Source organism: Temnothorax nylanderi, unplaced genomic scaffold (genome assembly GCF_030848795.1).
Source record: "Temnothorax nylanderi isolate EJ_2023f unplaced genomic scaffold, tnyl_v1.0 TNYL_tig0254_pilon, whole genome shotgun sequence".
NCBI classification, from domain to species: Eukaryota; Metazoa; Arthropoda; class Insecta; order Hymenoptera; family Formicidae; genus Temnothorax; species Temnothorax nylanderi.
Window position 1 is genome coordinate 61,643 of NW_027249316.1, and position 17,819 is coordinate 79,461.

Sequence of the window (17,819 nt, forward strand, 5' to 3'; positions counted from 1 at the left end):
AACTATTTCGTTTAAAAAGATTAAGATAAACTTCAAATTTCTCCTATTCTTCTTGTAAGGAAACTATTGCCACTATGTTATGTCTCTTTCCAAATCACACAACTTTTATACATAAACCGAAAGTACATTCGTAATTCGCCAACGATATAATAAACATTAGACGTTCATTTCATCGACTACAATTGGCAAATAATCATCGTGACGATTCAACCATTGGTTTTGGTCCGATTGATCGTCAAGACGTTAATAATCTTTGATACTTATATATATAAGCATCTCATTTTTAAATAATTTAAATTAAATTAAATTATTAAATTTATTGCGAAAAATTTAATTATTTAATTATTTAATTTAATTTAAATTATTTAAAAATAAGATGCTTACAGGACCTCACCGACAAACTTTGAGGAATGATAGGTCACACAGAGGGAATCATTTTTTGTTAAGGAACATATGGTCGCTGACGCGTCCTTAAGGAGCTATGCATCCGAATAGTCAGATCTCCGGTAAAATGTTTTGAACAAATAACATTTATTTTTTCTTGCATGTTTTGACAATTTACAATAATAGCTGTTCAAATTGCCTGCCCTGTACCTCATTACATTGTTGACACCTTCGCAGCATTGATTGTCCAACTCTGTCGAGTATGGCAGGGTTGTTTCGGATCAATGCTGCGAAGGTATCAACAATGTAATGAGGTACAGGGCAGGCAATTTGAACAGCTATTATTGTAAATTGTCAGAACATGCAAGAAAAAATAAATGTTATTTGTTCAAAACATTTTACCGGAGATCTGACTATTCGGATGCATAGCTCCTTAAGGACGCGTCAGCGACCATATGTTCCTTAACAAAAAATGATCCCCTCTGTGTGACCTATTATTCCTCAAAGTTTGTCGGTGAGGTCCTGGGCACCCTGTATATATAAGTATCAAAAATTATTAATGTCTTGACGATCAATCGGACCAAAACCAATGGTCGAATCGTCACGATGATTATATTTGCCAATTGTAGTCGATGAAATGAACGTCTAATGGTTTTTATACATAATTTTATTCTCACTGTTTGAGATATTTGAGGTAAACAGAATTAGTGGAACACCCTCTATATCGCTTCTAATACTATTTTATAAAGACGTTAAAATTTTGTACCACGTAGAACGTAACTTATATTTAAATAAAAACTTATAAATTTTTAAAGTGTAAAATTTTAAAAAATTCCATGTGTGATTGCCAACGTATTTTTCAATTTTTTTGAATGTACTCACTTATCGGAGAAACTAAAAAATATGTTCATAATTACATATATAAAATTAGATATAAAATTTGAGGTAAACAGAATTAGTGGAACACCCTCTATATCGCTTCTAATACTATTTTATAAAGACGTTAAAATTTTGTACCACGTAGAACGTAACTTATATTTAAATAAAAACTTATAAATTTTTAAAGTGTAAAATTTTAAAAAATTCCATGTGTGATTGCCAACGTATTTTTCAATTTTTTTGAATGTACTCACTTATCGGAGAAACTAAAAAATATGTTCATAATTACATATATAAAATTAATTTTTGTAGGACCCCTCAACTGGAGTAAGCACAAATGTCTCCTTATCAATGTTCATGGTTGAAAGCGGAAAAAGATATAGATATCGTATGATCAGTGCTTTCAGTACGGTTTGTTTAGCTGAAATAACGATCGAAAAGCATTTCATGCAGATAATTGCAACAGACGGCGAAAATGTGCAGCCAATAGTGGTAGATGCAATTACTTTAGCCTCAGGTAATATTTACTTGAAGTATATACGGTGAAACAAAGTAATAACCAATAGATAATATAAACAATGTACCTAATATTTAATATTTTTACATGCTTTTCAAGATAAATCTATGGATATGTAGGGTGTCCTAAAATTCCCGCATGTACAAGTGATTCTCTATGTTTCTCTATGATTCTCTAAAGAATGCTCTAAAAGAAACAACTTTTTCCTTTAGCAAAATTGTCCTTAACATTTAACCCTAAAACATCCTGTATAATAAGTTATATATAGCTGCCAAGGCCTTTTTTATAAACAAAAAAAATTGAACAAAACTTATTTCTGTAATAGTCTTTGACTAGTACTAAAACATAGTGAAAGGCTATTTTGTTCACTAAAAATTGTTTACAGGAACTAATTAATCAGTTCTTGTAAACAATGACGTTTTCAAATTGTTTAAACAATACTATCATAAACAAATTATTTTTAACTATTTTGTTCACTAAAAATTGTTTACAAGAACTGATTTTATTTAAACAATACTATCATAAACAAATTATTTTTAACTATTTTGTTCACTAAAAATTGTTTACAAGAACTAATTAATCAGTTCTTGTAAACAATGACGTTTTCAAATTGTTTAAACAATAGTATCAAAAACAAATTATTTTTTAACTATTTTGTTCACTAAAAATTTATATTGTTCCTTTATAATGGTAACCGCATTGATCCGAAAGTGATATCTTTGTTGGTCTAACCTCAGGCTTCTAAGGGTTGAAACGCCGAAAATGTCCATTTTTTGACATTTTGCCTGAGGAAATATTTGTTCAGTGACCCAAAAAGTATAACATATTAAAAATTCAGCCATTTTCACCGGGGCCCAAAATCACGTGGTTTAGTGCGGGGTCCTTTGGGGGAGGATTTTGCATCTCTCGGCTCCGAGTTGGAGAAACTTGCCCGGTTGGCGTACCCCGAGTGTCCCTTCGCTGTTCGGGATAAGATTGCGTGCTCGCAATTTATCTCTGCCTTAACGGACGGCTTTGTGAAGAGGACTCTCCAGTTGGAGGGAGTTACCTCATTGAAATTAGCGGTAGAGAGGGCGAATACAGGGGGAGAATTTCGAAGGTTTCGGGAAAAGGAGGGAGAATTTTGGGAAACCTTTTGAAAAAGGGGATAAGAAAGCCTCGCCTCAAAACGAAGACGGCGAAAAGTCCGAGGGAAAGAAGAGGGTAACGTCCGCAAAGATTTCTCGCGCAATTATCGAAACCGCGTCTCCGCAAAGGAATGCTGGCTTTGTGGTAAGGTTTGCGACGCTTTTTCCCCCGGTCTCGCTATCCGGAGGAGGGCTATCGTAGATTAACAGAACGCGAAGTTAGGTTGAGAGAACGGCCAGATACGAAAAGGTACCGCGGGCGGATGCCCGCAGATAGTTGCCAGACAAACGTAATATGGGCGCCAGGCGCGACTATTCGCACCACCGTACAATACTTTATTTAACGTAATATCCCAGGCGATACCTCAGGGCGTAGTTTCCTTTTTACGGAGATTTGGAGAGGAGGCGTGACACAATTGATCAGACGCAACTTAACAGAAATAGAATAATATATATTTGAGATCAGTGATAGAAATGTAATTGGAGATATAACATAGTTGAAATCAGAGACGGAAATGTAGTCAACATAATTGAAATCAGAGACAGAAATGTAGTCAATCAGAAATGAGACAGATAGAATAATGTGTTTGAAGCAATAAGAAAGACAGAATAATATGTTTGAGTCAGAAACGAGAAAGATACCGGAAAAGATGGAAAGACGAATGTCAGTGCGGCGAACCGCCTTCCGCGCAAACACAAATCACGAAGCACTCAAATACCGAATAACACGCACGACTTATTCTCACGCATACTCACGAATCCGAAACGCACAACGACTCATTCTCACGCATACTCACGAATCCGAAACGCACAACGACTAATTCTCACGCATACTCCCGAATCCGAATCCGAATCTCACGCATATTCATGCAACTCTCACGCAACGACTTACACTCACGCATACTCACGAATCCGAATCTCACGCAACGACTTCCGAGCATTACCCAACTCTCGGCGGTTGACCTCGTCATGCCGAACCGTCGGCAGACGATCGTTCTCGCCTCACGTTACCCAACTCTCGGCGGTTGGATTCGCCATGCCGACCCCGCGACAGACGATCGTCCTCGCCCCGATTCACCAACTTAAAACGACCCGAATTGCGGCCGATTCCGCGGCTGGCCACGCGAATCCCGAAATTTCTCACATCACTCGCTCACGACAAAACCCAGTGATTCCACGGCACCGCGCCAATCCCGACGACTCGACGGTCTTACCCAAGTACTCTACCTGTCCCCTAACATCCGCGACACGAATTGCACAATAGCGACCCTAACATTTATCACGAATACCGTACACACAATACCGAATACGCAAAACTCATCCGCGACACAAATTGCGCAATAGCGACTCTATTTATCACGAATACCGTACACACGCTACGAATACACAAAGTGACTGTCGGCCGTGACGGTGTTCTCGAGGAGGGCTTACGTGGTCTCTACTTACGTGAGGATTCGCTCTTGGCGGGGCCCTGCATGGCTTCCGATCCAGCCTTCCCGACACAAGAGAGAGCGCAAGGTAACGGGGGGCGCTCATTCTCCAGTAATACGCAAGGTAGCCGGTATCACCAGATTTCCCAAGGTAGTAAGGTAACTGACTCTCGATCCTGGGGCCAGCGCCTCGAGCAAATCCCCCTTAACGCGGGGACGCCAGAATGGTGACCTTACAAAACGATGTCCCACGAAGAGCCTCCGGATCGGTCGTCGAAGGATGTTCACCTCGCTCGGTACGGCACGACAGTGCTGAGACGATGGCCCGCCGGAATCGCGCCGGTTCCCCGCGCCTGCGCTGTAGCGTATCGTCCGTCCGGATCGCCGATCTTAGCGCTCTCACCGGCGCCTATGCTTCTCAAGCGCCGCTTCTTCCGGCGGCGCCACTTGAACCACCTCCGCTTCGGCGCGGGCTTTTTGACTTATCCGGCTGTCCGGGCCGCGATGATTGAGCCGGATTTTCGTGGACCAGGCTGGCCAGGCCATGACCACGTCCACCGGCAGCCCTTCGGGGTGGCGGCCACAGGGCCGTACTTCGTCAGGACTTCCCCCGGGGTCCTTTAGTTTTCAACGTCAGCGATGGCCGAGCTCGGGATCGGATCTCGTACGGCGGCCCTTGGCTTTGCGCTTGCGGGGAGGTCCGGGCGCGACCCGACTGACAGCCACGTCCCTCGATCGTTTCCTTGGCTGTGTCTCCCGATTCCTCCCTCGTGGCGGCTCAAAGCCGTTACATATTGACACGGTCACCACCGGCAATCCCTTAAAATAATCTCAGTAACGCTAAGTAATTAATACAAATTGCCCTCCCCCGCTCTGAGCGAGGAAGCACCCCCGACCTTCCCCTCGGCCGAGCCCGTCCGGGTGGCGGACGCGATTTGTCACGTCACAGGTTGGGCATTTCTGGGTCGAATATCCTGCGAACACGGAAAAGGGAAACGCGGAATAGTTACTCTCAGTGGGGGGAGAGTGACCCGCGCAGATAAAACCCCGGAAGTTACAATTCGTTCAATTAGTAATAATAAGTGTGATTATAATAATTTTTGTTACAAGGGGAAATTAAATGGGAAGGATTGTTTTTTTAAAATCGATATGGGTTCCGATGTTTCCATTTTAAGCAGGAAGTTTCTCGGAGAGATTAAAGGGGAAATTCGGGTCGAGAATTGTTCTCTTCGTTATCCCACGGGAGAGAGGGTCCCTGTGGAGTTTAAAATTGAGGTAGAAGTTTGAATCAGAAAATTTTCTGAGAAGGTTTCAATATACGTGGCGGAAGTTGACGATCAGTGTTTGTTGGGGAGAGATTTCTTAGAAATCATAAATCTAGAAGGTATTTTTGATTCGGTTTTTGAAAAAAGCGGAGTCAGAAACCGAAAAGGTTTTGAGTTGCTATCGGGTAGTAAATTCTTCCGAAAAAGTTCTTCCTTTCTTAAAGGAGCTATTTGAAAAAGATTCTGTAAATTTGAACGCAGGACAGAGGGAGGTTTTTGCTGGATTTTTAAATGAATTTCAGGATGTCTTTTCTGAAAACGTCGTTGCGGGAAATTGTGAAGTCGTTAGTCATGAGATCAACCTGAAGGATCCCACCCCGATTAAACAAACTCCTCGACGTGTTCCTTTCCGAATGCGAGAGAAAGTCGACAAAATCATTGAGGAAATGAGGAAACAGGACGTGATTGAGGAGTTGCATAGCCCTTGGGTTTCTCCGGTCGTTTTTGTCAGAAAGAAGGATGGATCAATCCGTTTTTGTATCGATGTGTGAGCGCGCGCGATGGTCGGTCAGGAAAAAGAAGGATCGGTTTAGTATCTCGACTGAGTTTCTGATTTTAATAACAACAGAGTTTATTATCACAAACAGTCTACAAGAAAGTTCCAGAATGATCACAGTTTCCGTTTCAGATTCACTACGACTTGCTTCACGAGAGACGACGTTATCTATTGCGAGCGAGAGCAAACAATCTGCTCTCATTACCACGCGATGTTAATTTATAAGTTCGGTTCAGGGGTGACGTCTCATCCATCAATCCAATAGAATAGCTTCCTTTAAATAATCGCGTTGCATTGGGCGCCTCGAGGGCCGAAGCCCTTTACGTCACGTCTCCATGCCGATTCCTGCAGCGTGGTTGGTGGATGAGGCGTCACGTGATGGGAGCGCACACGCTCGGAGCGCTCCGCGATACGGTGGCTGTCCTGATTGCCGTTGGTTGTTGTCAATTTCACCGCGTGACTTTTCGACTTTACAGGCGACAGACCAACGACAAGCAGGAGGAATAACAAGCAGGACTAATACCGTCACGATAATAATACAGTTTTTTTTCTCTGGAGATCGAAAACATGTCTCGAGAAGAGAAACCGTCGAAGTCCCGATATTTCATTGCCCCGATTGTAACTCTACTTTCGGACAATCGACTTTCGGAAAGTTAACGAGGTAACTGAAAAGGATTCTTTCCCCCTTTCCAGAATTGACGACATCCTGGACCAATTATATTATCAAGTAATAGTTAGTTCTCTACTTTGGATTTAAAGACCGGATACTGGCAAATTAAGATCCGCCCTAAGAGTAGTTGGGAGAGCCCTTTTCTAATTGTAAGAAGATTAAGTGATGTGGTATTTTGCATTCAAAGATCCCCCAGACATAGAGAGAGGGTAGTACATGCGGATAGGTTAGCCCCTTTTTATGAGAGAACGGTAGGAAATAGTTAGAGAAATCGGAACCCGATTTATCGGTGGAAAAGTTTTTCTTTTAAGTTGTTAAGTGTTACTGCGTGTATTGCTTTTTTTGTGTCTAAGGGAGCGCCTTTGTTTCTTACAAGAAGGAAATCCGGTGGAAGAGCTTCTTGAAGGACACGGAGTGGAGTCTTCAGTGTTATCCTAAGACCATTCGGTTGAAAGAAGACTGCCTCTCCCTCGGTTTTTGTGACTGAGGTTTTTCCGAGGGACTAGAGTGAATGCCGAGGCAGGGACTAGTCCTAATACGAACAGACATTTCGGTTAGAGACGATGGCTCCTCAGAAAGTTACCCCCTTCCCCCTTGTCCAAAAACTTCCGTGGGGCGGCATCTGCGGCGGAAAGGGAGAGCGGCGGCGAAGAGAACCACGTCGAAAAGAAAATGTAGCGGAGTTCCAGTTCGTAAAGCCGGAGAGGGAGAGAGCCTTCCGTAACGGCGGGGAACAAAGAGAGGACGGGAAGTCCTGGGTAGCAGGTTGGGCAGTCCTGGGTAGCAGAGGAGGCGAAGCCCGATATCCCGTGGCAATAGCTCGGGATAGGGCGAGGTACGCTACGGAGCCCTGGAGCTTGCGAAGAAAGTGGAACCTCCTGGAGACTGCCCTTCCGGATTGTCGGGACGACAATCTGAAGAACAGAGGGGCAGTGTTGCACTCGCGCTGAGTCCGTCAGCTTCGCCCGGTATTTTCCGTCGCGGAGCGTCCTTAGCAACGGGCGTTGCTATGGGTTGTTGAAACAGCCCGGCTGTCAGATTTCCGCCAAATTTAGAGACTCGAGCGGACGTTTTCGGTTTGCGCTCCGAGATTGTAAACGTTTCGCAATAAACCATTTTTTCTTCACGCTAAACCTGTGTTCCCTTATTCCACGGGTCGCGAGTGAACGCGCGAGCGAGTGCGGAGGTACGGAGAGAGTGTGCGGAAGCCGCCGGAGTGCAACAGTATCATTGACATTAAAACAAACTTTTAAATTTGACATATACTATTTGCTCGTTTATTGGCTATTGTTTTCCCATTGAAAAACTTAAGTTTAAGCAAAACTTATTGTTTAAATAAAAGACCTTACAACAAACCTCATGGAAATGGAGTCACGGTCAAATTGGCTGAAATTTTGATATGATGTAGGTTTTGATTCACTGATTAAAAGTCTCAATGGTCACCAGGCCAGAAAATCAAAAGTTTTTGAGTTATGGCGTCTGGAATATCCAAAATTGACCTCCATCGTCAGCCGGCATGACAACCGTTGCCCGACTTTTACGACGTGGACGTAATGGTAGGTACTTGAGATTTAATGTGTTTTATCCCTTTAAGAGTCTTCATTTACACTTTTATTTATGCACACACTTACACACCCACACACACGAATACAACATACACATTTATATATATACACTGTCACGTTTTTTTATTTGTTGATCGCGCACAAGGCGCAAGATGGATCAAAAGGGAAGGTGAGGAGAGAAAGATGACAGGCCTCTCCAACTGGTCCCTCGCACAGCCCGATAATTACACTCTAAACAAAAAGTTGAGCGCCAGACGCGTAATGCTCGCGTCCACTAAGTTATTAAAAAATTGCGAAATTCATACGCTAAACCGTGATAGCTAATTTAGTCGGTCAGGCGAGAGATCGGCCAGTTCGACCTAACGGCGAAATGGTTGATGCTGGGCAGCGCTAAAATTCGGCGGGGTGACAGTCAAGCAACACACAGACGTTTAATAATAGTCAATAACAATATTTATTATAAACTTGGAAATACTGTTGAGGTCGAAAGCGAACTGAATAGAATTATTGAATAGCGGAAATCAGAATTAAACTGAGTCGGATTATTAAATAGCAGAGATCAGAAATTAAATAAATATTAAAAAGACTGAATAGAAGAATTAATAGAATTAGATAATGTAACGTAAGAGAACATTAATTACGGAATCGAATCAAACATAACAGAGAAGTAAACGCAAAATAATAAAAGTAAATAGGAAATAGTGTGGAACGTAAGCTAGACCTGCCTATAAAATAACAAGAAACATGAAATACACTCAATTACGAAGTTGAGGAGAATATTAATTACAGATGCAATCAGTGTTGCACCACGCTCGGCGCGCAAGGACTCGACGTCCGAAACCCCGAAAGGATTCTGTCGCCGGGGCACGTTACGCTCAAAGGAGACGCAGAGACTTTACTCACAACATCAGATATAACGCTATTAATAATGCGAAATTACAACACGCGATAACTGGCGCGATCGGACACATTAGGTAACACTAAATATTTCGCACAATAAAACTCGCGATAACACTAAATGTCTGAGAACGCGAAATATAACGCAAGATAATACTAAATTTAACACAAATACCGCGGAATATTGTACGCAGCAACACGAATTACAACGTAAAATAATACGCAGAATGTTACACGCGGTCGCGAGCATGAATAACGCGAGAAATATGGCGGATTCGCAATCTCCAAATTCGGCCGCTGCCGAAGACTCGCTTGCGTCCCTCCCACGGTCGCGATCTCCAGGAGCCTGTGATAAATGATCCGCGATCTCTTTCAGCCTATGAGACTATCCCGGGGCCCCTCGCGCCCGATGCCGACTGCCGACGCTAACACTAAAACTACGCCGTCCCGGCGATTTACTCTAATTAATCGCATGTCAGCACCCGAGCGAGACACGACCCAGAGGGCGGTTTCGTGGCTTTACAAAAAATCTTGAGGCAACCTCACAAAAGTCTGCTCCTCTCCCGCGCTGCTGCTTTCACTCGTCGAGGCTCAGGCTGGGTATTCGCCAAAGTACGCGATAACGGGCGCGGAAAATAACGCAACTTTTCGCGAGCAGGAAAAGCGATCGAAAGGATTCGCTCGATAGCGAAATTGATGACGCGCCCCACTCAGGGCTTGCGCGGCCTTTCGGCGCGAAAACGCGGGCCAATTAGGGGCAGGCTCGCGAGCTCGCGACGGATTCTCACGCAGTGCCGCCGGTAGCAGATCCTGCGGGGGCGTCTTATGACCCCTCGTTCTCGCAGCGGCCTCCCGGGATCTATATGCAGTGGTCCGGACATGCAGGTTCTCCTAAGATCCTCCCTGGCGGCCCGGGGATGGTGGCCAGCCATCCCGAGTCCAGTCAGTGCAGTGGAGGTCGGCCGGGAAAAACTCATTCTCTCCCGGCGCCGGCGGCCCTGCCATAATACGCTCCGTCCGCTGCCGAATTACGCGCCACGCACGTACGTCCGGCCGCTCGCGAGTCCCGTTAACAGGCCTCTCTTTTAAGGTGCGATTTCACGATGACGCTCGACGCTGGATTCGAGCGTCAAACAGCGCCAAAAAGCTAAACTGTGTTTAGCTTTGACACTCGACGCTCGAATTCAGCCAATCCAGTGGTTAGGTTATATTTCGCGTCCCTCTGAATTTATCACGTGACCAGATTTGACGCTCGAATCCAGCGTCGAGCGTCATCGTGAAATCGCACCTTTAGCGTCGTCTCCAACGGTCGATTTCTTGTCTCCGACCCTCTCCGCTGTCTTCGAATTCCTCGATTTGCCGCATTCCGATAGGAACGTCCTTGTTTCGCCTCAGCAATGTGCCAATCGTTATAAAAAAAAAGAAAAGGATGAAAATCTGAAACGCAACCCTAATTATGCTCCTAGAGATTTCGTAATCGCTTCCCTGGACCGTCCTCGAGCGCGAAACTCGTGCTTTGTGACGGCGCGGGCGGCGGGGACGCTGCCACGATGCAGCGAAACTGCAACGTCACAAGTTTTCTTATAGAAAAATTATGTTTTTTCATGAGAAAGGGATGAAACACATTAAATCTCAAGTGCCTACCATTACGTCCACGCCGTAAAAGTCGGACAACGGTTGTCATGCCGGCTGACAATGGAAGTCAATTTTGGATATTTTAGACGCCATAACTCAAAAACTTTTGATTTTCTAGCCTGGTGACTATTAAGACTTTTGATCAGTGAGTCAAAACCTACATCATATCAAAATTTTAGCCAATTTGACCGGGACCCTATTTCCATAAAGACTTGCGGGATCCTTTATCATTAATCCTTGCAAGAAATAAAAAATAAAATAAAAAGAAAACTGTTACCCTTAAAAAATGTTTTTAATAAACAGTAATTAATCTTTATATAATAACTATTACATTGGGAAACACGGATTTTTTGTCGGGCCAATGGCAACTAATTTTGATAGATTTTTTCCCGTAGAATCCAAATCTGAAAACGAAAATAATGAATTAGCTCTAGTTTAAAAAAGAAACAAAATCAAAGGTTCAAAAAACGTGTTTTAGGCCATTTTTTAACATCTGTAGAAAAACAACGGGAGCTCCTGGAACCTTCTAATTGGAATGAAACGAAAGCTTAAGGATTTTCTATAGGGACAGGTCCAGCCAAAAGTCATGGAAATCTTAAAAACACCGATATTAATTCTCTAGAGATAAAAAAAAAATGTAGACAAATAGTTACGACAAGTCTAATAGAATGTAAAAAACGTAGATTTAGTGACTTTAAATAACTGTTACTACTATTCTTTTCTTAAACAAAATCTCGGCAAAATAATTTTTGACAGTGAATTTGCCCTGAATTCAACTTAAAAAAATTAAATTTGTGAAAAATTATAAAATAAAGTAATTGCTCTAAACTCGTAATTTCAGTCATATTCAATAATATAAATTAAGTATATTGTATAAACATGAAAATTATATTTTTATTATAATGATATTTGCTGTAAATATATTAATAAGCTACGCAGCTAAATGTGACAACACTGTACAATCTAAGAGGTTGGAAGGCCTGTTTTCACACACACGTACTTACACAAATCTAGTTAATGCTATATTGGAGGTTAGTGGAAAAGCTTGTCATTTTTCGAGTATACATGCTTTACGGACGGAGCAGCTGATTGCGGTGTTGCCACACTTCCATACTGCGCGCGCCGATAGTCCGATCACGAGTCCGATCCGTCAATAATTTCATTAATCTTTTTGCAATTTCTTTAAAACTATGTTGTAAATCGTTTCAAATTGTGTTGTTCCCGGCAATTGTGAGGACCACTCTGACACGCTTGGCTCTAGAACACCGTGACCGCCGGGGCACGAAGCCCTCGGGGCACGCGCTCCGCCTAACCGAGTAAGTAAGGAAACGATGAAAGTAGTGGTATTTCACCGGCGATGTTGCCATCTCCCACTTATGCTACACCTCTCATGTCTCTATCTATATCTTTGTTTGTTGATGATCTACTTGTGTGTAAAGTATCACTATATTCGTTATATTTTTTAATGTTTTTTTTACACTTTTTTCTGTAACGCCATAAGGTTACATGTTAAAACTCGGATATTAAAAAATTGATAACTTTTTATCTAAATTGTGAATCGATCTGAAATTTGGCCCCGAACTTTGAAAGAGTACACAGAATATGATATTAAATTTTCATCAACTTTGTTACATTTTGCCTAACTATATAAAACATCCTTAAACCTTGCCCTTTTAGGCTATAGATCGAAATATTAGGTGTCATTAACTTGGAGTACTCAGTAACAGCTTTTCATACGAGCGCGCACCGATTCCGCCACATGCTTTCCTAGCCGCGCGCACATAATACTTGTTAATGCTTTATTCGTTTAATTTTGCGAAGAAAAATAAAATAAAAAATTATTGCACACTGTTAGCTAACATACTTTAATTTCTAGTTTCCTTGTACCTTTCCTTTATGCTTTCTAAGGCCGGGTACTCACCAGGATTGTGCAACGTGCAACGCAACGGTTACTACAATTTTGTCACAATATGTTTGTTCCGGAATAAGACGTATTCACTAGTTGCAGCAACCGTTGCCTTGCACGTTGCACGGTCCTAATAAGTACCCGGCATAAGAGGAAGCTTTATCTCGAAAACTAGAGCTAATCTAATAAAACGTATAACAAATTTAGAATCAACAACAGTAAATCACTCTGAAATTAACTTAATACTTAATAATAAAATAGCTGGAGAGCGGAGAAAACAGTGCGCGCAGCCAGGAAAGCAGGTGGCGGAATCGGTGCGCGCTCGTATAAAAAACTGTTACTCCAAATTAATGGTACCTAATATTTCGATTTATATCCTAAAATAAAAGGGCAAGGTTTAAGTTTTTATTTCATCCTAATTAGAAAGTTCCACGAGCTTTTGTTGTTATTCTACAGGTGTTAAAAAATTACCAAAAACAAGTTTTTTGGCACTTTTGACCCCGTTTATTTAAAAAACCAGAGACAATTTAGTATTTACAAGGCCAGATTCTTGTTCAGCGCAACCAAATTAGTAAAAAATGCCTGTTCTCTTAAAAACAATCTGAAAACGATAAGATTTTGTTGACCAGTGTTATCGAATAATATTTATTATCCGTTACTTGAAATATTATCTACAAATTGGCTTCAAATTTGTTAATAATATTTATTATTCGTCGTTTAAAATATTATTAACAAATTGGCTTCAGAGTGATGGCAAATTTCGCCTATTTTTTGGACCTCAAATTTCAAACTTTTTTTATGGCAAATAGTACTATTAGATGAAACATTAATCCCAGTAAAATTTCAAGATAAGCATAAGCACGATTCCGGAGATACAAGGGGGTGAAAATGATGATTTCCAGTCAGGATGTATTGCATAAGGAAGAATGCGTGGCTAAAGTTCACGTATTATTGAGGGTATTTTCTGTCGCCATCCCAATCTGTGAGAGGCAAGGGGACTCACATTAAAAAAGCACCCCAATATGTGAGAGGCAAGTGGACTTACAGTAAGCAGCCCGATCCGTGAGAGGCGGTGTCAAGTTTCATTTCAACTCGATCTATCTCGGGGAATTTTCATGCTAGACGAAAACTAAGGTCATATTTGAATCCGGCGTAAAAAAAATCCATAAGAAACGATATGTTTCACTTCGTTATATATATTTTATTCCTCGGTATGGACACTTGATGAGTTTCGTGTACTTTCATGGATTATGAGAAACCATCACTTTCACCCCTTCATATCTCCGAAACCGTGCCTGTGCTCATTTAAAAATTCCTCTGGGATTAATGTCCCATCATATAGTACTATTTGGCATAAAAGAAGTTTGAAATTCGAGGTCCAAAAAATGGGCGAAAAAACAGGTCTTTTTGCCATCACTCTTTGTTAATAATATTTCTAGCAGTGAGTAATAAATATTATTCGATGATAATAATAATAATTAGAAGGGGTTGTCTTATGTCCCCTCGTTTGCGAGAAAACTATGAAATGACTCGAAGGACCAGAGGGAGGGTATCGGAGTTCTACCTCGCCTTTAGAGGCGCGAAAAGCGAAATGCAAGCAAACAAATTAAAAGGCGACTCACCGCCCGGCACGTACCTTGTATTCCGCTCAGCAAGGCTTGGTAATCTCCTGTACGCGTAAAGTCCGCGATATTAGGCAGCAATCAAGCAGTCAATAAGCAGCAAAGCAGTGGTTTCAAGGACTCGTTCTGAACTGATTTCCGGAGCGATCCTGCAAGCGTGGTCGCGAGCGAGTAATCGGGTCCTCCTTATCGACGTAGCGATAGCTACCGTCGGCGGGTGAGCGATGGCAGCACCGATTGGTGAGTCACGCGTAGGCATATCAGTCGAAGCTATCAATCGCAATTCGCCGACGTTTCGCGAGACAATAAATGTACAAGACGAACTTATCAAATAATGATTACTAACTAACTATTTACAAAGCAGTACCAAACAATAATTATTATATAAAAATAAATTACTGTTTATCGCAAATATTTTTTAAGTTTAATAACATTCTCTTCATTTTTTGTAAAAATTAGATATTGATAAAATTTATTTTAAAAAGTAAAGTTTTGCTTAAATTTAACTTTTTTATTCTCATCTATGCTAAAAGAGTGAAAAAGAACAAAAAAAAGAATTTTTGTAAAATGGTCGATAAAAATTGAACGCGGGCCAGCAGCATAGCAGTCAAGAGCTATAGCTGTTTCGCTGCGCTACTTCGACGAAAATTACCTCTTACGAGATGATAAACTTGCGTTGCCTATTTTCCAAAAGCATTCTCGAAAACGGCTAAACATTGCGCTCTAGCCTTTCACTATGTTTTAGTATTAGTGAAGGACTATTACAGAAATAAGTTTCGTTCAAATCCGTTTCCCAGTCCTCACACTCTCCTTTTGTCAGCGATGTGTCACGCTCTTCCCACTTTGCTTGCCTATGCACGTGGATATTCTCTCGTTGGACGGAGCAGTCACCCTTTTTATGTATTTGATGTCGCGACGCTATCGCGTCGTTTGACGTACCTACTTTGTAAACTATTAATTTTTTAATAATCACTTAAACGTTTTGCATGTATAGAATGATGAAATAAATACATTCACATATGCAGAAAACGTATGATTTTATTTAAAAAAAATATATTTATATGTTACCAATGATTGTACCTATAGCAAAAATAATGTTATGAGAAGGTGGATAGCATTACGCTCTGTAGGTTTATGCTTTTATTATATTTTATCATTTGTAAAAAAGATATTTCTTACAATTATACATGAATTATTCCATATATTGTACTGTGAGAATAATGTGGTTTTGCAGCTTATTCCGATAAGTGGAATAGAATTCTAAAAATATACAATTTGTGTGTAGGTGAACGGGTTGATTTTGTCCTATATGCGAATCAAACTCCAGGTTTTTATTGGTTACATGTACGAGGACTTGGAGAATGTCAAGAAAGACAAATATATCAATTAGGGATTCTCACCTATCAGGATAGTTCTAAATCATCATTATCATCAAATCCAGGATACTCTTTTAACCAATCCAATAATGTTGTGAGTATAATACTAAATAAATATTAAATATAGTAAATTTTGCATTTTTAAATTTGTGATAAATTGCATAGTAAAAATCCATCTTTTTCTTTAGCTCAAATAATGGTTTTTAAGTTTTAATATCTTAACTCTTTGAGAATGTAAGAGAAACAAAATGCAGAAAGATATGTGAAAAGTGTCGCAGTAACAAGCGAGCATTTATAATAGACTTACTTGGTGCTATTTTTCTATTGCAATCAGTAAAAATCACTTAGCCATAAATCAAACTGTCGCCTAATAAGTATATATTTACTTAGTAAGTAACAATGACATACTAACAAAGAAACACTTAACCAAACATTCCTTCCTCAGCCCTCGTTCGATTTTGATGAACTTTGTATATGTCATTATATAGATCAAAACAAGAGATTTGTATTTTTTTTATAAATGCTTAATTTGACTTTAAGGATTTGGAACATTCCTTTGAAGCAAAACTGATATTGTTTGTGCGCGTGTGAGTGAGGAAGGGATAGTGGGTGAGAGACCACTGACACCGAAGCTTGAAGTAACACAATAGTTATTTTAACAACCAAAAATACATGACAAAATTAAAGAGTAACATAATTTAGAAATGTATTTGGATTTAACTGAACTCGGAAACGCAGGCGTTTTAAATCTTTCCAAACCGTAATGGTAAGTGTCCGTTTTCGATGCACATCGGTGGTGGAGCGCACTCGTTCTTGCCGCGCTGTAGGTGGAACAACACCGCGTGTTTTTGATCGACAAGTTTCTTCCACGTTTCAGACGAGAGCGAGATCTTGCCGTGGCAATCCCCTATGACAATGTGCAACGTAGCACGGGAGTACGGCTGTGATACCGACGTCTATGAATTTGTATCCCGTCTTAGTTAATAGGTATCTTCTTTCCAGAATTTGCACCGGATGACGTTCGACGTCGCGTTTCGAAGTACTGACGTCGTCGTCGTCGTGACTGGAGAGAAAATAGAAAATAGAAAAAAAATTATTGTTATATTGTAGGCGAGCGATACGGGATCGTCGCAAACTCACAACGTGTTTTTCCGGGAGTCGACGTTGCCCCGATTCGGAAACGGAATCTCTAATTCCGTCGATTGCTCGTTGACTCTTCTGTTTTTCGCGCTACCGACACCGTTCTCGAGATCGTCGTCGGATTGGCGCTGTTCAAAATACGGGGCGTGTAACGTCGAGCACATCTCTCTCTTTATTTTTCTCCGTTGTCGCTGTGCGGTTGACGGATCACGCGAGAATGAGTCGTTCGAGGGAAATCAAGGCGGAATATAGTTTGAAAAAATAAATTACAATTCCCCTCCTGTCATTAATATTCTCAGGAGCGGTACGTAAAAGGGGGGGTTACGTCAAATCGTTCTATTTTTCCTCTTCTCTATTCGACGTCTCCCTCGCGTCAATTTGAACTAATCGACTCAATAGATCTCGCAGTTGCATCATCAGTCCGTCTCTCGGGCAGGTAATACCGAGGATCCCCAGATCAAATTTGCCGGATGCCGTTATGGTTTTCGTGAATTCGTTGAATCTGTAGAATCGGTTTTTACTGATGAAATATAGATTACCGTCGATGTATCGAAAGGCCGACAATACGCTGTGAGGTATTCCCGGAAATATCATGTCAATGTGGTAGAACTTAACGATATTCATCGAACAATCGTCTATCTCACCCACCAAATTATCGTTGTATATGATGAAGATTCGTCCTTTGTTCGTGTTCAGTACGGCGTTGATCTTTGCGTTCGCATCGGGAATTCCGAGATCTGTGTAAGATCTCGGCCAAGTTGACACTAGCGTTAAACGCGGATAAGTGACCATGTAGCTTATATTGCCCGCGAGCAGCACGAGATTGCCCGAGGGCGCCTGATACGCGGCC

The 17,819-nt window shown here is 41.3% G+C and overlaps 1 protein-coding gene across 1 annotated transcript in view; it reads left to right on the forward strand.

The window, feature by feature from the left end:
- The window catches only part of LOC139779989 (uncharacterized), a 235,646-nt gene that overhangs the window by 50,927 nt on the left and 166,900 nt on the right, over positions 1–17,819 (forward strand). The window contains exons 4-5 of the mRNA XM_071718527.1: positions 1,576–1,780; positions 15,739–15,923. Of these exons, the coding sequence (XP_071574628.1) occupies positions 1,576–1,780; positions 15,739–15,923 (390 nt within the window). The remainder of the gene's footprint in view (positions 1–1,575; positions 1,781–15,738; positions 15,924–17,819) is intronic.